The 22600-nt window shown below is 41.8% G+C and overlaps 2 protein-coding genes across 3 annotated transcripts; one reads left to right on the forward strand and one right to left on the reverse strand.

Moving 5' to 3' along the window:
- Positions 1–1315: 1315 nt before the first annotated feature.
- Positions 1316–10194, forward strand: tespa1 (thymocyte expressed, positive selection associated 1). Of its 2 annotated transcripts, XM_030052096.1 has the most exons (13): positions 1316–1583; positions 2299–2343; positions 2558–2745; positions 3337–3379; positions 4357–4397; positions 4799–4852; positions 5320–5359; positions 5739–5786; positions 6246–6341; positions 6867–7075; positions 7327–8525; positions 8943–9024; positions 9684–10194. In XM_030052096.1, the coding sequence occupies exons 3-13, from the start codon at positions 2592–2594 to the stop codon at positions 9821–9823; spliced, it is 2106 nt and encodes a 701-aa protein (XP_029907956.1). In that variant the 5' UTR covers positions 1316–1583; positions 2299–2343; positions 2558–2591; the 3' UTR covers positions 9824–10194. The 2 variants fall into 2 exon arrangements, with proteins under 2 accessions (XP_029907956.1, XP_029907955.1); XM_030052095.1 differs by lacking the exon at positions 2299–2343.
- A 58-nt stretch (positions 10195–10252) lies between these two features.
- On the reverse strand, positions 10253–19398 carry tarbp2 (TAR (HIV) RNA binding protein 2). The gene is made up of 7 exons (XM_030052098.1): positions 19176–19398; positions 17470–17784; positions 16295–16364; positions 15546–15663; positions 14678–14805; positions 14116–14302; positions 10253–13078 (listed from the first exon to the last, which is right to left on the reverse strand). The coding sequence occupies exons 1-7, from the start codon at positions 19226–19228 to the stop codon at positions 12921–12923; spliced, it is 1029 nt and encodes a 342-aa protein (XP_029907958.1). The 5' UTR covers positions 19229–19398; the 3' UTR covers positions 10253–12920.
- Positions 19399–22600: the final 3202 nt, after the last annotated feature.

Consider the following 22600-nt stretch of genomic DNA (forward strand, 5'->3'; position numbering starts at 1 on the left):
AAACAAGACACCAGTAGCAGATCGGCCCCAGGCCATCATCTGCAAACTCAGGCCAGAACTGATATAGGCCAATTACTGCAGCATATTGTTTCTCTGGCTGCCAGTGTAGCATGTATACACTAAAGTTCCTCCTGACTGGTGCAAAAAAAGAGTAGGAAAAAAGCCAGAGAGATCCAATACAGCGCCATCAGTATCTGAAACAACAACCTGATACTGAAGATATTTTGTTGGCTCTGTTTTTGCTTCCTTTTCACTTCTTTTTCCATGTTTTCAACCACAAATCCATTTTCTTGATTTTTGTCTGGCTTCACAGCAGCAGATTTAAACCACAAACACACACATTTGACACCCAGAGAGAATACTGAATATAAAATGTGGTTTATCAAGCGTATTATGCAAAACTAATTACTTCAGGAATTATGCATGACTGATTTTTAAAATTAAAATTAATAATAATAAGAAGAAGAAGAAGAATCTCCTGTACCCCGCGCAGTACTCCAACGTACCACTAGGGGAACGCGTACCCCATTTGAGAACAGCTGCTTGATTTAATGGGTTTAAATTAATGGGAATAAATATATTGTTTCAGTTAAGGTCTTACAGCTTGTTGTGAAAGGCAGTAAATGACAGGTGAGCGTAGTTCCGGAAGTAAGCCAGAACCACATTGTTTGTGTCACTAAAAATAGGACATTGACTGAATTGTTGTGGTTAGAAAAAAAAAAAAATCATTTACGTCAGTAATGTGTTGCCAAATGCTCCACCGAATCTGCTTTCATCGCTTTATTATAAATGTGAAAGCGAGTTAATTGTGATCTGCTGACAGGCAAAAGCCTAAAATGAAGGTTTTTACAACTTATTTAGGCCCTATAAATGGTTGATGTGGTCATAAGTAAGGCAGGGGGTCCAGGGATAACGACATGTAAGTTCAGAAATTAAAATAAATGAATGAGCAGTGGCTTGAATTTAAAACAGTTAAAACAGACTGTAGTGGTCGGTAAACCCACCTGACGCCTTTTTAGGCAGAATATGATATATACTAATATAAACAGAATCAAACTTAGCAGCTATATGACAGATATAGGGTCTCAGAAATATTAATTCGTCAGATTTATAGGCCTGTTTTCTTCTGATGATGACCGGCTGGAGGTCACGTAGCCTATGTGCAGATATTTCCCCCTGTATCAGTATGTATCAGTGCAGCTGCACACAGGATCGCTTCCCTGAACTTGGCCACTGACATTTCCAAGCTGCTCGTCGGCTTTTGTTGTTGCAAGATGTGTCGCCTCGGCAGCCCACGCTGTGGCTGCCCGACATGAGATGCAAAAGCACTTCCTACTTCTGCATCATCCCGCATGATTTGCGCACAAAGTCAACCTGATACATTACTGATACGCAGCCAGCATTAAGTAGCCTGCGGAAGCGCCTCGCTTGGTGAATTCATGATTGGAAAGCCAAAAGCAGGTTGGATGCAGCTTGAGATGCTTCACTTTGCTGCAGATCTCACACACAAGTTAGAGTCGGTCTGACAACAGGAAACGAGACGAGCTGTGCGCTTTCAACGGCTGAAACCTGCGTCGTTAGAGGTAGGTAACCTTGTGCTTTAGTTTAAGTATTTATTGGGCATTTTTACTCAAGTTGGCTTCTGACAAACTGTGAATAATTCATTCAGCACACTACAACAAGACTCTTACATTAACCCGACATTTTATTCATTCAAAAGTTCAAAGTGGCAGCACACAACTGTGACACATCCTTTCCAGCTGATACTTTCAAGAAGTTAGTTTCGTTAAATGTTATCACCGTGAAAACTTCTTTTTTTCTATTCACCTGCTCCAGTGGGTTTTTTTTTTTCTCTTAACCCCATTTAATGTCCTGTATGTTTTAATTTAATAACAGTTTTTTAAGGTTCTTGGGAAACACTTATAGATGAACTGTATAGTACATATCAGGAGCAGGAGGGATTGTTGATTGATTAAATATGATATTAATTAAAACTTGCAAAACTTGCAAGTTTTCACCTCATTATTTGTCTGTCAATCTGTGTCTACATCTTTGTGTACACACACACACACACACACACACACACAAAGAGAGGGAGAGAGTGGTAATTTATAATAGAGTTAGACCAATTTATTTGGTTGCCATACAGTGGGCTGATGTTGGACTTTCGCTAAATGTCAGCTATGAGCTTGTAAATGTCATCCGCAGCCTGTAAAACCTGCACTGAGAAGGTATTCTCTTTAGGGTGTTTTTATTATTTCATTGTTAAGTAATGTTTTCTGAAAAATCAGATTCAAGGGCAGCAGTGTATTCCAGAGATTCCTCTACCATTGAATAGCTGTGGTGAGTCACACTGCCTCGAGCACCAACTGCTAAGTCATGCAAAACAATTTCATCAGTATGGGTTTATGTGACGTGGAGTGTCACGTCATAGTCTAGATGTTTTCTTCACCCTGCCCAAGAAATCATTTCCTGAAGAGACAATGAATCCTTGTGATCAGTCCAACCCTGTGCGCCCTGTACCTGAGGTGCTGCCATTGTACCTCTGTGTCCTCAGCCCCATGAGTCCTGGCTGTGTGTGAGCTGAGGGGATGGAGAACCCCTCCCCCACCGTGAGGCGTCGAGCCTGGATCCACAGCAGCCGACAATGGCTCACCCTGGAGGAGCTGGACCCCCAGGACTCACCGTGTGACCTCCCCTTTGCCTCCCAAGCCTCTATAGCAGACGACGATGTCTTCTCAGATGGTCAGTCAGCCAGCTTGGGTCCCAGGCATCCCCATTATCTAGTATTGATTGTAGAATAAAGGGAGGTCTCACTAGTTTTGGGGATATTGTCCCCACTGAGGATACTGATATTTTAAACACAAAATATGACGAGTTCTGTTCTAAAATGCTGTCGGTTTTGATGAATTTTGCTACCTGAAATTCATCAGGCAGCAAAAACAGCTGATGATTTTCCCTGACTATTCCCAAATGTCTTAATCAGTCCTAACTTAAGTACTTAAGTGTCATGCCAACAGTCAGTTTTATCATTTCCTAAATGGTGGGCATCTTTTTTTTGGAATGATCCTCTTCATATATTTATATATACTGTATATAAAAGGTGGTGGAAAAGTGGTCTAAATTTATCAATTGCAGTCACTTCATTTAGAAATAGCCAAAGACTACACAGCTATATTTTGATTGTGTAATACAATCTGGAGTCTCCATTTCTTATAACAGGATTTTTCCCAATTTCTAAGATATATGTGTGTATTTATGAGGAAATGAAACAACTGAGAGGAACAATGTGAGGTGTTTAAGTAACATTGCTCATATAATGTGTGATTTCCACAGGATGCTCCACAGGAAAGATTGAGAGCTGGCTCCTGGGTTGTGGGTGAGTCAGCCTGCACGGCTTTAGTTTTTCAATATAATAACTGTCAAGAACTGGCTCTCGGAGTCACAAAAGGCCAATATGTCAGTCACTGGAAACAGACTTCACAAACAACCTGACAAGCAACAGCAACTAGCAAATGGAAACTCTCTCGAGTCAGGTGTGTTCCAGGAAGAGGTGCTTGTGAAGTAGCTGTAACATTTTTTCCACAATAGTCTGAGATGTGCATGCTTCTGAAAAACAAGGCATATATATGTACACATTTTATAAGTCCCAAGAAATGAAATATCTTTATTGTGTGTTTAAAGCCATGAAAATTATTGAATTGTATTTTGCTCAGTTGATAAAACCTGCTGTTTGGAAATCTGCCACAGTTCAATGGCATTCGCAGATGGCTGTCAAGAGCATGTACAAGCAGGGGGCATTATGGCACAGTGAATAAAACATTAGGAAATATTAGTTCCTTATTCCAGTTATGAAAGTGATCAGAGGAAGGAGCATGGAAAGACACAGTTTTACTGTTTCTTCTCTTGCCATTGGAAAGGGAGCATCACTTGTAGTTAATGATAAAGCGGAGTTCATAGATTCTGAATGGTATACAATACTGAGAAAGAGTGGAGCAGAGGAAGTGTCATGATAAATGTTGTTCTCAGAATTTAGCAAGACATTTATCAGATAAGTTTTGGGTGGTGTGGACGTGTGAGGCCAACTTGATTTTCATGCTGCTCAGCATGCGAGCCTGTCCACAAGAGGAAGTTCACTCGCAGCCTTCAGAAGGCTGTCGAGAGCTGATTAGGGAATAGATCAAAGCCGGTGTGACGTTTGTGTAACTATGCCATTGTGCTCCAGACTAGACTGTATTTGCACTTACTTGCTTTATAGAACAAGCATGCAAATGATACATCCCAGGCTGACTCATTAAAGTACAACACCTTAGTGTATGTATGTTTATGTGTCAAATATGTGGATGTGTCTTACAGGTTGGAGGAGAGCTCAGAAAACGCCGGTCACCTGAGTGTTGGTAAGTCTGAGTAAAACTATTACAGGAGCCTGGTGATGTAGCACAGTCTGTACTTTGAATAGGGGGATATGGTGATATATTTTGGAAGCCGTGGTGCTGGAAAAAAGCATTGAAAGTGAAACCAAAACAAACCCGTTGTTGTGCATCTGTCTAAACAATTTTTAGCTTTGTATTGCTACTCATTCTTGCGAAAGAGTGGGAGTTAATAGACCAGACTGGGTGCAGGTGTTACACTCACATAATTCAGTAAATACAACTATATGGGTAAGAATTCAAGCCATCCCATTAAAGTGGACTCTGGTTGTTGGCTGGTAGAAGGTTTCCCATAACCAAGTAATGTGGAGCCGAAGGCTGTTCAGAGATTATCTCTTTGAAGTTATGTCTTTGTGCTCTTCCTTTAGAGTCTTTGCTGAAGGCCAGCAGCTTTGAGGATGACCTGAGTCTTGGTGCTGATGGTGAGCGGTAGCAGCCAGACACACACACACAGACACACACCATCCACACACAGGAAATGGTGAAATGCTGCAGCTTATGTTTGTTTTGTTTGTGCTTTAGCCTTTTTTAACCGGGTGAACTCCCACTGACATTCAAAATTCCATTTTTCAAGAAGATCCTGCGGCCATGACAGAGAGAAAAAGAGAGAGAACGCGAGAGAGAGACTGTGTGTGTGTGTCTGTGTGTCTGTGTGTATGTGAGAAAGAGAGCAGACACACTTGGGCACTCAAGAGAAAAAAAAGCATATTGACAGACAGAAAAAACAGAGAAATGCTGTGAGAAGATCATTGCAGAGGAGTAGGCATGCACATTGGCACAGGCTTGCGAACCGACACAAGCATTTGCATGTGCACATGTTCACCTGTGAACTGAAAATGTAGATATTTATCAGCACCTCTTTCATTGTGAAATTTATTGTGTGTTGCAGCTTCTCAATTAAATGTTGGAGACATTAAAACCAAAATTGGGTGAGTAGCAACTTTTATGCTATAGTTATTAACAATGGAATAAAATGACAAAGTGAGAGTTTTACATCAAGTGAATATGAATTCTCATTCATTCCATTTCCAGTTGTTGTTTTTTTTTTTTTTTTTTTTTTTTTTTTAAAGTTAATTGCATTGTGAGGTTGGTTCCTTTGAAATGATTAAATGGGACAAACAAGAGAGCATGATTGCAGACTGGATACAAAGCCCCTCATGTGGGGACTATTTTCAGTTTTTAAAGAATACTCAAAGAATACAGTTGACCATGAAGTGATCGAGTCAATGGTAAAGAAAAGGTCGAAGCTCTGACTTGTAAGGTTAATGTTGTTTTTCTCCTTCTCCCATCCTTTGCCCGACCGTGAAGCCTCCCGCTGCTTCCTCCAGCCAAACCACGCAGCAGGAGAGTCACCAGGTCAGTGGCCAGCCTCCCCCTCAGCCCAGCACCAATATATCAGTGACAGACGGCCATCATGTAATTCCAATAGATAATATTCCATAGTTTAGTGTAGTAAATTACTCTCACATCCTGCCATTATTTTAACCACTCTTCCTCCCATCTTTCCCCATTCAGAATAACTCTTTAATATTGTAGGAGCCCTCTTAAAGGGGTCCAGTAATAAGTTTTGGTGTATCAAAACATTTTTATCAATCACTGTCTTCTGCAATCAAAGTCAAGCAAAAATTTGTTTGGAGTATTTTGAAGTAGAACTAGAGCTATATCGGCCAAGTGTTTACTTTGTCATATTTGACTATAGGTCTTGCATTATTTATTGTGAATAATGTGTCAAGTCTGTTCATGGTGCACACTGTGTTATAAGTCTCAGGCATTCTCAGCTTTCAAATGTACGTTTGTGGTGTTTTCTTTCTGCAGTACGCCTCGTCAGACGCTGAGTCTGCCCTCGCTGAACATGGGCCACAGCATGGCCTCCAGCTGCCTCTCCTCCTCCACCTGCAAAACGACATCAACGTGAGGCTGCAGCACACTTGAGACACTTGTGTTATGGGTCTGAGCTGGAGAGTAATCAGGATCAAGCTCGCAAACTCAGCTCAACTTCCTTTAACATAAAGCGGTTACAATAGCACTTTTAGGCTTGCTTTTACTAGACTATTGGACCTATTGATGCATTTTTTCTCATTTCAATTTTATTGGGTTATTTCATCTTAATTGAATTGGATTATTGTCATTTTTACTTCTTCTTCTTCTACTTCTTCTTCTTCTTATCATTGTTATTATAATCATTATTATTATCATTACTACTATTATTATTAGTTTTTGTCACAACGTCAGCCAGTACTACGCAAATGCGGAATAAATTAACCAAAATCTGCTGTTTCATTGTATTTCTTATCTCAAATTTCAACTTAATTTCTCTTCTCTCTTCACTTCTCTCTCTCTCTCTCTCTCTCTCTCTCTCTCTCTCTCTCTCTCTCTCTCTCTCTCTCTCACACACACACACACACACACACACACACAAACATACACACACACTAGTGTTTCTGAGGTCCTGCAGATGTGTTCGGAGGATGCAGAGGAGACTCTGTACCAGCTTGGTTTTGGATGTGATGTGCCACAGGCGGCTGCACGCATCCCCTCCCGCTTCCTCACCTTCCCCTCCCAGCTGCAGGGCATCAACTTCCGCCTGTTCCTGGAGTCGCAGCTCCGGCGGATACGAGAAGAAGACCCCAACCTCTCTCTTGCCAGTAAGACTACTAACACATTGGTGTGAAACACTGAGCTGCATGACATCTGTACGACAGATTAATTTGTCACATGGATAACGTCATTTTACTTGGGAAATACTCTTGGATTATTTAATGTTTGTGTGCAACACTGTGATATAATTCAGGGACATAAAGATTATGTTTATTTGTTACTGTTTCCTCCTGAGATTAAGCCTGTTCTACCGAGCATTGTTTCTGCTGCACTGATGTACCTTTTATTCTGTCCACAGGTCGTTTCAGACAGGTGGAAGTACTCACAGCGATGGCCAATACCCTGTACTCCCTCTACTCCCATGTGTCACGCACCCCTCTCCAGAAACTGGCCCCACCAGAGTTCACCTTCTCCTCTTCTCCCGTGGAGAGGATCGGGCGCTTCAGGAGCAGCGTTAAGAGTGAGCCGCGCTCCCCAGTGGAGAGGCTGAAGGACACCGTCTCCAAGATGTGCCTCTACACAGGCTCTCCCCGTGGGTCAGACTCCACCTCCCCACAGCCCTCACCCAGGAAAAGGTCCAGCCTTCCTGATGTTGTGGGAGTAGTCGTGGATGGTACCAAAACGGGGGCCTCCAAGAAGCTGGATCTGTCCGAGCATAAGTCAGCTGCGGATATTAGTCCAATCAGGGGTGGGATAAAGGAGCAAATGCACCAGACCAGTGTGGATATAAGCAGACTCCAGCAGGGTGATAAAGATTGCCATACGGACAGTAAACAAACAGATACGCTTGAGGCTAATGGGAACAGAGTCAAACCATCTGACCCTGACAGCAGGACTCACATCTTAACAGCATCTGTGGCGACATCATTATCAGAGCAAACTGTGACAGAGACGGATCATCAGCGCCTTCTGTGTCAGCCAGAGCTGGACTGTGGCTTAACGCAAAGTTTGATCTGTGAAACGGCTCAAAATAACAGTACAAGGCCAGCCAACTTGATCCCTGTTGCCAAGGTTACCTATGATGTAATCTGCCCTCAGATTGTTGAGAGCGTGCACCAGGCGCCTTTCTGCTGTCAGCAGACACACACCGTTGAATCAGGCGGTTCACCTCACAGCTCCTCTGAGGGGCAGAGACGTCCTGACAGATCAAGTTCTGGTTCACAGGGACTGCACACGTCCGGTGGACCGTTAGCAAAGGACGCTGCTGTCTCTGACGCTGAGGAGGACTCTTGTTCAGGGAAAACTGGACAGGTGGGCGCCACCAGTAGCACATGCTCACCGTACTGTATCACTGTGACGGGCTGGGAGGGTGATGATGTTTCCTCCCGTTCCTTGAACGCACCAGATTCCGTCAATAGTCCAGCCGCCCTCTCTGTCCAGACTGTTGAGCTGTCTTTTAGCCAGGGGAGCGACCGCTTCCTAAGCCCGCTGAAACATCAAACTCTGGGACATTTCTCCAGTCACCTCCAACCTGTTAACTCCTTTGAGCTGGAGGAGGTATGCCAATATACAGTAACAGTAGTACTGCACATACTGTACATCATATATAAAATACATTCATGACGTGGTCTGGGTGACATGGACAAAATCAAAATGTGTCCATATTTTTGACTGAATATCTTGATGTCAGTTTTGCAGGGCTGCCCTCATAAAATATCTACACACAAGAGATTTTTGCTAAACAATCATAGTGATGTGGATATGATATGCCTTTAAAACCAGGAACAAACAACTCTTGTGTCTTATCGTGATATTACAGTATCCAAAATCCCAGACGATATTTAATCTCATATAACACTATCATTATATCACCCAGCTCTTGCATTGAGATATATGAACAGTGTCAAGTAAACATACAGATGCAGACCAACACGTCCTTTGTAATATCGCCTAATGCCACATTTTTCTCAATAGGTGCACAGTGCAGGAGAGGAAGATTCTGGACAGTCAGAAACGACAGGAGCCTCACCGTTGTCCACAAAACAGCCACACAAAGGTACATTGATACTGGACTGGACCTTTACTGCAGCACACCGTTACATCTCTCTCTTTGATTCAGCAAGAGTTCAGACGCTGCGTGTTTTGGCACAGTGCAGCTGTATTTTAGAGGAACATGATATGGTACACTCTCAAAATGGCACTGGCTCACAGAAGGTGGAGTCGGTGTGGCCACCAAATTGCTGACCCCCTTCACACCAAAAAAAAAAAAAAAAAAACAGTATTCGCCTTTCTAAAGCTGGTGTGAACGTGTGGAGAACAGGGTGTCACCACACAGCTACACAGCACATCACACTCTCTCTCTCAGCAGTTTAAAGAGAGTTTGCTGAGTGAAAATGTTAAAAATGTGTATTTGTTGCTGAGTGTGAATATTTTTATGAGTGCCGGTCTTGTTCTGAGGTCAGATGTGATAGATATGAAAAATGGTTTGTAGTTTCTACACATTTATGTGGGAAATGAGTGTATGTTGTGTGTGCATGAACGTTCATTTATCATGGAGGGGGGTTTCTAGGCTAGCAGTGTATGCAGGTCAGTGTGCAGGTGTCTTTGTAAGTGTGTGTGTTGTGTGTGTTTATACGGATTCAGGTCAGACTGCAGGTGCATTTGTGCATGGGTATGCACAGTCTTGTGAGCTGACTGTGTGTTTGTGTTGTGCAGGTGTGGTGGTCCGGGGGGACAGCATGCAGTCAGACAGCAGTGGCTACGCTGATGAAGACGTCAGCCCTGCCTCAGACAGACACGGCAGAAACACAAAGCCGCTCGTCATTGAACTTCACAGTGAAATGAAATGCTGTTAGATATAATATGTGTGACGCCTGTGGATTTATGTGTGATTTCAAGTTTTGAATTTACAAAACTAAGGATCTTGGTGTTGTACTGAACAAGAGGCCTTAAGGAAAATGGACCCAAAAGAAGAACTCATAATACTGGAAGGCACTTTGTACTGACACACTCATGTAATTGTAAGGTATCCACCAGCCCAACCAAACAATACCATATCAAAGACTTACACGAGCTCTACACTGAAGAGAGTCTATGGTTATTTTCTATGAGGAAAACTTGTTTATTCATTCAGAATATGCACAGCATGAGCTTTTGTTGCAAACCAGTGGACATAAATCTGCTCAAAGGCCTTGATAGCACTGTGTGAATGGGAATGTTATTTAAATAGAACAATAACTTAAACAGGATTTAGTTTCAGTTCATTTCAACACAGCACTTTCTGGTAAAATGTCAAAAATGCTTTATTTGAAAGCAACTCACAGTCAGTTTCACATGGTGGTCACATTTCACTTCAGTTCACTGTTTGTTTTGCCATATCAGATGACATTTTCTACCATCATAAGCGGCATCTCCCCCATCTTCTGATTCATCTCAGACAGTACTTCCAGGCAGTGATGCTGAGTGGTGTCAGCACACACGATTAACCAACAAACCAAATATTCTTATTTCAAGAATTAGAGACAATATGCTACCTTTTTAACTTATATGGGAGTCACCACCTAGATAATAAAGTCAAGGTTACATCAAACATACTGTACTGTGTACCAGGAGAGGTAGATCTACACAAGGTTGGTCAGCCGGCATTGTGCAAAAGGAAGTGATCAATTCAGGTAGTTCAAGCTCTTTACCGTTGTCAGTACTTTGACTTTTTCAGCTGAGTGCACGGAAATACAACAGCAGATAGGTCATAATAACTTTAGCAAGGTTGATAGCACAAGAACGTAGCAGTAATTAAAGAAGATAGTCTGGCATATTTTCCTCATTGTGAAACTTTCAAATTTTCAGGTTTCGTTACAGATCACACAGACAACGTGGATTAACACTGATCTGATCATACCACAGCAGCACTGGAGAACAAAAGTGAACTGCAACCCAACAGACTTGTTAATCCATTACAGGTGACAGAAAACATCCTAAGGGACCCCAAAACAGCACTGGATGGGCAACAGCATGAGCAGACAGTCACTCTTGAGACAATGACATCAATACACCATGACAGTATATGGTAACTTAATAAGGCTCCAAGTCAAAAGGCTGGTTTTGACATGTTTTTTATGATCCAGCTATTGCAACATTTCATTATCAGGGTACAGCATCACTTAAGTCATCTCTTTCGCCACAGTCATGTTGCAATCTTTATTTTCTTTACATTCCAACTGAGTGGTATGTAAAACATTAAGAAATATGTAACTGGTAGAAAAGAGCTGAAGAAGTTGTCAACAGTTCCAATATTGCTATATTGTTTGCACATGACAGAGTCAGTCTAATCTTATTGTTGCAGTGTTTTCCATCAAGTAGCCCAACTATTTAGACCCAAAATTGAAATATGTGAAATTGTAGCCTCAATAAGAAAGAACAGTAATTTATTTAAGCATGTTCTGGAGTCAATATCACAACTGTTTCACACAACAGTACGATTTGGTGGTGAATTTCTAAAATGCCTTAAAATCAGTCTCCATTACATTTATCTGGCAAACTCATGCAAGCACATCTTAGGGGACAATGGACCGCGGTATTGACATTTAATTAACCCATACACTGCTATCTATTGATTTTCCTCCCAAAGTGTAATTGTAAAATCCAGCAAACAAGGAAACAAATAGATGTGGTTAACTTTCAGACTACAAACAACTGATTTGATGAGATCCCTTATTTAATTGTAATCCCAGGACGGGGCAATAATTCAGCATTATCACTTACTGCCTGTCAGTGAAATCATATGGTGATAATGTGATATAAAACTGTGTTGTCTAAACTGATAATAAGCTACTTTTAATTTAAAAACCTTCAACAAAATGAGGCATTAAACATTTTAAGGAACATTATTTTGTTTGACATAACACTTGACGCCACTGTTCAGTTCAGTGTGATGAACCTCAATTTGAGTATTTGGTGTGATTTTACATAAGTAAGCCATATCATGATATATAGATATTTTAAAAATCTGTATGATTATCATGATACTGATTTCTAGCACATCCTCCATCCTGGTATAATTCTTAACTAAATCTTAGAGTGGGGAAAAAAATCTTTAAATTCAAACCTTTAAGGCCCGATATTAAACATACCACAGTGGCAAATTCAGTCTGTTTTAGGGTTGGCAACTACGAAACCAACATACAACCAAAACCATCATCTTTCAGAGTGACAAAATAAAGATTCCTCTGCCAGTGGGACTGTCTTTAAAATAATTATCTTCTGGTAGAGTCCTTGTCTCCATGTTTCAGCAGCATGACGAGACATCTGAGTTGACATCCATCCATCCGAATCGTCATTAGGTGAAGCACCAAGGATCAGGGATTCCATACCAATCCCCTTTGTATCACCCCCTTTGACCTTTTGCACTTTTTCTTGGAAAATATCAGCATTTCTTTTGCAACTCACTGCAGGGGCACCATCTCCGTTTCCCACATACAATGTTGGGATTGTGGAGATTGATTTTGGGGTTTTTAAACTCAAGGAACAGGATCCAAACGCCATTCTCAAGTAACTAGCTTATTCCACAATTTGATAGAATGCCGTTCAATGCATGGATGATAAAAAAAAAAAAAAAAAAAAATCCAAATATCTCAATGCATTTCGAAATCATTTGTAAAGTAAACACGTGCAAAAAGTCAAGGGAGGGATGGGGGTGTATTTTTGGGCAACCATATCTTCATTGGCAACAATTACAATTCAATCAGGCCAACTTAAGGGGGCTCCAGGGGTAATTTTGGGATGGGAAGAAGTCTCAATTTCCCCATCTCAGGTAATTAAAGTAATTCAATCTAATCAAAAAGGCAATGGTCATTTTGATGACAACAGAAGTGTCTCCGTCCTCCAGAGTTGAGAATCTATCATGGCATTGTAGTGGCGTGTTTCAGTCTGTGAGGAGGAAGATGACACGGCACATCACTTCCCCCCGGCCATGATTTTGAGGTATTGTAGTGCATTGTGGGCAGCGTTGGCGCGAGCGGCATCGGTGCTTGGGGCGAAGCCATGGCACACTGTAATTGGCTGGGTCGACAGCTCCACGAGACACTGGCACAGGCCGCTCAGACTGCGCTCCTCTGAAACAGCACAAGAACAAAGTGATTATTATCAACCAAGAGCTCGTAAAGTTGACTGACCACTGTCTGTGGCTTTCCACGGAAGACTTAAGTCAGTGTCTAAAATCCATAACATAACACCCTCATTAAGTGGGAAGATACAAGGCTGTCTAGAAGTATTTCAAACTAGTGGATGATTCTCATTTTAAAGAGATATTTAATTCAAGAGAGTATGTCAGTGTTAAAAGACATCCACTGTATGACAGCCATACAACCACACTTAGCTGATGAATTAATTAACGTAATGAAAGTATTTTTGTTTTAAATAGTCTAAGTAGATTTTTGCCTTTAATGTACAAAACAAACTGAACCAAAACCAAAATTGTAACGCCAGAACAGCAATACAAACTGAACAGTGGGTTTATTGAACCATTACACCATGGTCTAGGCTCAATCAGCCCAAATACAATGGTAAATATCAAGGGCTCAAATACAGGTGGTGGGTGGGGGGCATACAGCATACTGATCAGTCTAAAACAGCTCGACCAAAGTTGCTGTCCTCTACTGAACTACACATGGAATTCCTGACACGCATAGCAACAGTTGCTGAGGAGGAAACGTGCATGTAACCATTTTGGGCCTTTCCCAATCCAGTCATTACTGGCCTAATTAACTCCCCATCAATGAAACACAATCACACTCTCTCCTCTAACCAGATAAAACCTTATTTACCATCAGAAGCCACACTGCCAGCAATATTGATAAATCAAGTTTAAATTTAACAGAAATGTGTGAGGCCAGGGAGGTGTTGTGGTTTGCGAGCTCATATAACCTGGCCTCACTGTGCCCTAGTGTCTTTGAGCAAGACATTAGGCTCATAGCTCTGTGGTTGCTCTGGTTTGCAATCATGTATATTATTTGTTCATTTTGTGTATGTAGTCTATAGTACATGCACACTACTGCATTTTTGTTGTAACACAAATTTTTTAAGGGCTGTCCACTAGCGGCACATGTGCTACTACTACATGTTTACCATTTGCCATCTATTGAAGTCCTACCTAAATCCAGGTAGCTGACATCAAAGCGCTGCTCCTCTGACAGGTCACTGAGCAGGGAGCAGAAGTTGGAGTCGCCCAGCGGGTGGCTGCGCAGCTGCAGGATCTTCTCCCCGGCTGAGTTCCTCAGCGAGTCCCACGTGCAGCCGAAGCCTTTACACTTGCCTGACTCAGCTCTGCTCCCCATGTGCTGCGCATGGAGAGGAGATTCATTTTACTGCAACATCTGGGCACTGTGGTTATCTACTGATCAATTACAGAGACCGTGCTTAGGAAAGGTAATACCTGTGACTAAGAAAGGTAAAGGGGAGTCAGAGGTGTAAGTGATAGTACTGAATTTAGTCAGAACACAAAATATTCGACAGGCAAGCAACAGTGTAAATATCAAGATCACATGTCAATAAGCCCTGTCCACTTGCACAAAATGAAGATCATGAGAATCTTGATGCTGTAAATGCCCGGCCAAAGTTGCACATCCTCTCCTCCAGAAAGTGATGATGCACTAATGAATCTTCAGAGTTTTATGAACTGGAGTACGATCACAGAGAGAAATGGTTTTTCTCACCATGGTGAATGTGTCCTCTTCTGTGTCGGCATCGTTGCTGGTCCTCAGGTCTACTGGGACATCGTGGATACGTGATAACATCTTAGCTGCTGCGTTCCTCTTGGCTAGCTTTTTGGATGTGCCACTTCCTAGGGAGGTACAGCAAATTAGGAGTCCAGAGTAAAATCAATTTGTGGGGTCAAATTGAACGCATACAAAATGAGATAAAATAGTGCAAGCAGTTGGGCCAACTCGCGTTAGTTTTCCAATTTCTTTAAAGCTGCTGTAACCAAACCCATAAATTATAGCCCCACAGCACAAAAATGACCATAATATGTCTGTGGTGGTTTAACAGGGTTGTTAATCAATACTAATGACTCAATCACTTCGCTCCTGCCCCTCTCATTTTCAGCCGCTGTGGCTGAGTGACTGCTGTTGTACATTTCATTCTCAAGCCAAAAAAGTAAATGACAAAGCATGATTACTTTGCATTGTGATATATCACGTCTTCACCCAACAGTTATGTTGGCTCTCAGCTCTAAATACCTAGCTTAGTTGCTCTGTTGTTAAATGTCACGGCCATATTTCTTTCCATTAGAGGCTTCTGTAAGCTGTGTCAGAGACTTGGCTGCCAATATAGGTTGGGATAGGTCATAAATTACTTAATGCCCCTTTAAAGGCAAGCTTTGTCTGATTTTCTCCATATATAGCAAGATATTGGATGCAGTAACATCTATCAGTGATAATTTATGCTCTACAAATGATCTTATTGAGCTGCTTAGGGAGTCATCGATGAAACTTGGGCGTGACCTACGCTAGAAACAAAAGCCTGTAAATCCAAACAGCATACTCTCAAGACAAAGGCTCCAAAAAACAATACGCTGCCTACCAATTTCTACAAATCTCTCGACTCTGCAGGTCATGGTGAATTCTTTGCGGTGTGCTGGACCGGATTCCTGGGTGACAGTGTACTCTGGCAAACGCCATCCTTTCTGCACCACCAACTCCTGGCAGAGACGCCCGCCCACACATGCAGAGGCACAGGTACACGTAAACAAAAGAGAAACACAAAAATGAAAGTCAAGTCTTAAAAACGTCAGACTAGGAGGAATTAACTGAACAAAGACAGTCTCAAATACAGGGTGAACACAGGCATCAGGGAGTTAAATTTAATGCTTTTAAGACCCTTTCAAGGCAAATTTTAATAGAATTTAAGACTGATTTTTGGAGAAATTGTCTTTTTCTTATTAAAATGAGCAGTAAGTGCAAAGGTTAGTACTACATAATCAGCCTTGTGCTGAAGCCAGTTTTATGTAGTACCATGATATTTACAGACTTTTTTTTTTTAAAACACAGAACTTTGGACAGTTAACTGAGGATTTTTGCCAAAGTAAGTAATCTGGTTTCTTGTGTGGATGTAAATGTAATATGATGGCGAGTAGAAAGTGAGTTAGGTTAAGCTACAACATTTTCCCTATAAGCTAAGTGTAGCATGTCATTATAAACAAAGCTCCTAGGTTCAGCAGCAGGTTTAGAGTTTAAGGCCTAATACTTACAAAAATGAATTTAAGACATTTTAAGATTTTGTAAGGACCTGCTGAATAACATGTTAAAGAAAACTGGGTTGTGTCAGCTCACCTGCAGAGCTCCCACAGGGTTACATTCAGACTGCTGAGAAGTGCCAGAAGTCTTCATTTCTGGTTGGGAGCTGCAGAGAACATGAGATCAACACAGTCAAGAGACTCAGATAGACTAAAACAAATAAACTAATCAAAATGGGCAGTAGTCTGATGTATTTGCTTTTGAGTGCTTCATGCAGCTGTTTTCAACTCATCGAGATTTTTAAATGTTACACAAATGCAAGAGGGGAAAAAAACGCTATGAAAGAGATAAATAATTCTCTGGATCCACTTGTTATAAAACATGTCAGGAAATTCTATGAAATTAATAAATAATTGACACAACGGTAATTGGTATTGAGAATCAATACCAACGACTCATTCATAGCACTGATTATAAATTCTGCCAATTGGACTGAATCAAATTGTTAAAAGAAATAAATAGAACAAATTACGCTAACTTTGGCCTGAATCAGAATGAAATGCTTTGAAACATGTTTGTGTTGATATAACAAATACTATGAATTGCTGCTTTTTGGCAATGTTTTTTGAACAAAGTATAAAATAAATTTATGAGCTAAAATCCAATAAAACATCCAAGAAAATGTTTCTTAAATCAAATTGCCAACTAGTGAATGAAATTAAATCTTTGTTAAGTCAAAGATTCACACCCCTAATAGCAACAAGTCAATATTTAGATAAGAAGTGAATCATCCAAACGACACCAAACAGCAGCAATAGCTTCAGCAGGGATGTACAATATCGGATTTTTTGAAGATATCCAAAATGCTGACATTTTCCAACTATTTTGGCTGACTGCCAATGCTGATACTGATATATGCACATATGTTTTTCGACTTAATTGCAGAGAACATCAAGTCTCTCCTGTAGTGGAATTAACATTTTATCATGCCTACTCTTATTGTGAAGGCCCACTGGCAGATGCGGGCATGAAATCCAATGCTTTTCAAAATGTACACCTTCACTAGGAAAAATAAGAAAACTACTTCAGCTGAGGTTATGTAAACCATGCCATATCTATTATTATTAGGACTGCATTATTTGATTTTTTGCTGATATCAAATACGCAAATATTCATTTTAAAGCCATTATCCGCTGATATCATCGCATGCCGATATTGTGGTACATCCCTACTGTGATGTCCATGACGAGTGGATTCAAGAGGAAGCTCACCTGTCTCCATCAGCGGGCACTTCAACACCAATAAACCCCTCTACTCCGACACCAACTCCAGCGGGACCTCCGAAGCCTCCCTTGAGCATCTTCAGAGCAGCCTCGGCTGCTTTGTGCTTGGCTGCCTTCTTGCTGGGCCCTTGGCCGGTGCAGCTGATCTCTCCGACGGAGACGCGGAACGTGAAGTTGGGCTGGTGGGCCTGTCCCTCGGCCTTCAGCAGGTCGTACACTGGGGTCTTGCCTATCCGCGTTCCATACTCCTGCAGCAGACTGATGGGCGTCTTTCCGGGATTCACAGCCAGCATTTGCTCAATACTAAATAAAAGAAGAAGGTGGTAAGCACATGCTGTTAAGAAAATTGCAAAGTGACTTGCAGCAACATGGAACAGGGTTGGTACATGAGGCTTGGTTGTTGGCAAGAGGACTACATATTGCTCCAAAGTTAGGCTAAATTTTGGTGAGGGAAAACCTGGCATGGCCATTTTCAAAGGGGTCCCCTGACCTCTGACCTCAAGATATCTGAATGAAAATGGGTTCTATCGGCACCCAGGGCTCTCCCCTCTGCAAACATGCCCACCTTATGCTAATCCCATGCAGTTTGGGGCACAAAATTCTAAAATAGAGTATTTCTGCATATTGGGGCCTAAATAGTCTTGGAGTTGCATAAATTGGGTTTGACTGGAAAGCTGAGACTCTTTTGGATTCAGTGAGCCCAATTTTATTCATGTGTGATGATGTTGGCCCCCATTGTAGTAAAACCATTTTTCGACATCACTGTATAAAATGACCTATTGTGACCTCTTGGATAATTAGATAATTCAATTCGTAAAAATCACAATACATATCAAATTGGCACCCAAGTATGGTGATAGTATCAAATCAGGAGACAAGCATGTTGTCCCGGCATTAACGACAAAGTTTGTGTCTTGTTTTTGATCAAGATAGGAAGACACTAGAGGACTTTCCTTAGGATTGTAAGTCTTATCCTTAATTCACACTGTCTTAAGAGTTTCCTGAGAGTCTTAAGGAAGTCAGAGAGACTGTCCTCTAGTGACACAACAGCTATGCTGTTTTAGCAACATATTTAGTGCTTCTTGGACTTTCTAAGACTCTAAAAACCAATCATGTTTGATTCTGTGTTAAGCCTTATGGGTGTGTTGGGGCTTAAATACAAGTAAAAGAAGCACAAGAACCTGTAATGAGCAGAGTCATGTAGATTGTGTCTATAACTAGGACAGAAAGCAGCCTAAGATTCAGCAAAGAGCAGTTTTTAAGTTTGATACTCTCCAACATGAGGGGAGTTACACATTGTGTCTCTGGCTTTAAGTGACTTCTCTGGTCTGCGGATCAATAATCAATCAGAAACGTGGGGGAAATGCAGAATGAATGACACCTTGTGTCTAGCAGCTGGGTCTCTTACTCTCTGATTGTGTTACCCAAACAAACAAACAAACAAACACACACACAGGCGCGCGCGCACTAGCGGGTTAGCAGGTATCTACACATGCTAACTAAACACGGTGGCCGCAGGTCAGAGTCGTAGCCGGTGTGCAGCAGCAGGCTCTCTGGACAGCCACTGAGCAAACACACGGATTAACTTCAGTTCATGTGGCTGCTGCATTACATTTGCTGTGGCTGCCTGACTAGCTAACATGCTATGCTAGCTTAGCCCGTGGCCAGCGGCGGTGCGTGACGCCGGACGCTACCTGGAGCACCCAGAGTTTCTCTTGCAGCTGTCCGGTGTTGTCTCGTCGTTCATTCCCTATTCCACGCAGATAGAGCCGGTCGGTTTCGGATGGCAAATCCCCCCCACCAAAACAGACACTTGCTTTCATTAGACGGTATTTTCCCCGGCAAATGAGGCAGCGACATGTGAAGAGCAGCACGGACCCTCAATGAAAATGCAGTTGTTTGGAAAAATTATGACGTGCGTGGAGCCCTTCAAACCTCGGCCGCTCATTGGTCAGCCCGAGCCGATTGGGTGATCTCGTTTTGTGTGGCGGAGTACACCGACTGTTTCAGAGCCGGGTGGAGCCAGGATGACCCGAAGAAGCTTGAGGCAAATGTTTACAAACTGCATATTTGTTTGCTACGACACATGAGTGATAGTTTCATCATATCTACAGAAGAATAACTCAGTGGAGACGTTTTCTACAGTTTGTATTTTTCCCCTTAAGGCAAAAATCATCTTTGTTTGACTGTTTGATAAGATTGTTTTTGAGAAAAAAAACAATTGCACCTGAAAATAAGGTTTACTTTGGCCATTTGTGTGCTAGTATTATCTATTCATTATTCATTTATGGTTTATTTTATAGCAACGTATGTGGACAAACTGAAAACAGCGAACCAATGCAATATCATAGTGTTTGTAGTGCATGCTATTTTGCAACACCCGTCCCTAGAATGGCTTTTGTAAAAAAAATAAATAAAATAAAAGATTAGAAAAATATAGGGTAAAGTGATTACAACAAGATAAAATAAAACACACATTTAGCAGAAACATAACTACGGAAAATTAGATAGGACATGGTTATAAACAGATGTGGGGGGCTAGACATGCAGTTAGTATCATGTTATGATCGGACAAATCACAAACTAAATTATATGTTATTGTGACGCGATCAGGTTTGTTTGCAGATGTTAAATCTATCAGTGTTTGAGGAGTCCTGGTTAGGCGACTTGGCCCGCCAACCATCTGCTGGAAATCAAATTTCAGTGTCATATCTTATATATTTTTCCTACAGTGTTTATTCAACCGATTTGCTTCACCCACAATTGTGTTTGAAGCTCCTAAAGCCTGTGTCATGTTAAGCCACGTTTCACTAAAGGCTGGGTTTGTTGCTGCACAGTGCGCCTCTGGCTCTCAGGGGTTTGTAGTAATTTGTTATGATTGACCCGATCCTCCAGAGGGCGACAGTCGGTCACTGATCCGCCCCACTGGAGGGCCTCTGTGTTGGGCTTTGACTCAGTTCCTTTGGGGCCCGGGGGTTTCCTGGTACTGGCACCTGCCATTTCCCCTGCAAATTCAGATGGAAGTATGGCAGATTTCAGAAATTTGGTCGACCTATCCAACCCCAAACGAAAAACAAGAGTTTGGACACAGACATATTATGGGTCTCAACAAGTTTTTGCGTTGTTGCATAATGTGACCCATAATGTGTGTGTCCTGTTGCCTAGATAAATAGTTTCATTTACCTTTACCTTATGTTAATCAGGGCCACATAGTGTGTTGTGTTGTGTAATTTATGTATTCTATTACTCATCACATATGCCAGTAAAAACCAAATACTTCATGTTTAATTTCCTTCTATAGACAGAATTAAAAACTGACAGCTTTCTGTGTTTTGGCCCGGTTTCTCTGTTTATCTTGACTCTTTGGGACCACACATTTCAGACCTCTTCCTCAGCTAATGTGGTGATACTAGGTTTACTATTTGAGTGAAACATTTCAGTACTTTTTCCACCTTTCCACCATTTCCTTTGTTCATGCGGTTGGTCACTTAATCCCATGACAGTCTTCTCATAAACCCCTCTCGGCCACACTGTTGAAACAGAGATTTCTGATGGCTGCGTTTTCATTCACTGGCAGCAGTGTGTCAGTGTGGAGAAGCACGTTTTGCCAAACGCAACACTGGCCATGACAATGAGCAAAGTTGTCTCCCGTTTGAACTCCTTAAACCCACTATCACTCTACCGCAACTTCTCTGTGACAAGGGCATACCCCTCCCACTCATTATTCATACTTTCAGCGCTAATTTGCCTTGTTTGCCAGACGTTCATTTGTTGGTTGAGGGCCCTAATTTATTGACCTTTAACGTGATAGTGTAAGAGTTTTTATTGGGCTAGTGGTTAAATTACTGACTGACTGAGATCTGAAATGAATACTGTCGGAGTAGTTATGCTTCTTCCAAAATGTGTGCGCATACACACACATACACACTGAGCACAATGTGAATACATGCTCATGCACACACACACACACACACACGCACACATGTACACACATACGTACATGCGCATATACATGCACACATTCCCTCCCTCCTTTTCCTTGTCTTGGCCCAGTAGATGTGTGGTTCCTTCATTGCCAAAATCATCAGTAGATATCTGAAAGCATGGAGCTATATGAATGCTCTTTTTCCCCTCCTTCCACAATATGATGTGTTTCCTTTTTTGTGTGTGTTTTGATCCCTCTCTTGCGGCCAAGCTGTGCTATGGTGAGGCGCGGGTTCGAGTGGCGCTCCTGTGTTATTTTTGGCAGCAGCAGTGGTTGGTGGCTGTTGAGGAGAGAGGAGACAGAAGGGGGATAGCATGAAGTCCAAAACCAAGGCTGTTTAAGGGATTTCTGTCTGAAGGAATTGCTCTGTAATAATCAGAGACTCATTATGGATGTGTGTGTGCATGTACACACACATAGAGGACAACGCTCGCATGCACATTTGCTCATTAAACCCTGCCCAGACACCTCATTTATACGCTCTCATTGACAGACTTCACACTCTGCTGTGGGTTGTTAAACACCAGAGCTGCCAAGTTACTAACCTTCTGAAATGCTTCATCTTTGAAGTAAACATTGTTAACTCCATGGAGGAGATATGAATCCCTAAATCCATGCATAATGGCGCTTGCATTCAAAACTAGCTGCGCATTTGACATATTTGGGCTTAGTCTCTCACATTTGCTCTGATCTTGTCACATGGGAAGTATTTCTTGTTTGTTAACCACTTTGTTAATGCTGTCTCTCCTCTGTGGGAGTCAGACTCAGACATGCCGCCTTAGGCAACATGCAGTGTCAGGCATTTACGCTCCTCCCACTACGCTTCTGAAAACACCATTTGAAAAAGATTTTCTCTAACTCTATTCTTGGCCTTAGATCAAGAGAATATTATTACTCTACTTTATTTATTTATATTTTGCGGTGGTAATGTGTGTGAATGTATGCGTGTGCGTGTGTGTCCACATGGGTGAGTGGGTGCACGTGTATATATGTAATTGTGTATGTATGTGTGTTAACCCACAAAGATATTTCAATTTCTTCTGAATATTAAATAAACATGCAGCAGCAGCAGCAGCAGCTTCAGTGAAGCGCTGCCTGCCAGTGGGTTTGGGGTTGGATGGGTGGTGGTGCTGG

The sequence above is a fragment of the Myripristis murdjan genome, chromosome 5 (assembly GCF_902150065.1).
Source record: "Myripristis murdjan chromosome 5, fMyrMur1.1, whole genome shotgun sequence".
Taxonomy (NCBI): Eukaryota; Metazoa; Chordata; class Actinopteri; order Holocentriformes; family Holocentridae; genus Myripristis; species Myripristis murdjan.

What these genes read in the sequence shown, in the direction of transcription:
- tespa1 (XM_030052096.1), top strand. Translation starts at nt 2,592, where the DNA reads ATGGAGAACCCCTCCCCCACCGTGAGGCGTCGAGCCTGGATCCACAGC. An exon ending in CGACGATGTCTTCTCAGATG is followed by an intron (nt 2,746 to 3,336) that starts GTCAGTCAGCCA and finishes TGATTTCCACAG; the next exon opens with GATGCTCCACAGGAAAGATT. An exon ending in GACATTAAAACCAAAATTGG is followed by an intron (nt 5,360 to 5,738) that starts GTGAGTAGCAAC and finishes CCGACCGTGAAG; the next exon opens with CCTCCCGCTGCTTCCTCCAG.
- tarbp2 (XM_030052098.1), bottom strand. Translation starts at nt 19,228, where the DNA reads ATGAACGACGAGACAACACCGGACAGCTGCAAGAGAAACTCTGGGTGC. An exon ending in CGAGAGATTTGTAGAAATTG is followed by an intron (nt 14,806 to 15,545) that starts GTAGGCAGCGTA and finishes GTACCTCCCTAG; the next exon opens with GAAGTGGCACATCCAAAAAG. An exon ending in AAGAGGACACATTCACCATG is followed by an intron (nt 14,303 to 14,677) that starts GTGAGAAAAACC and finishes CTCCATGCGCAG; the next exon opens with CACATGGGGAGCAGAGCTGA.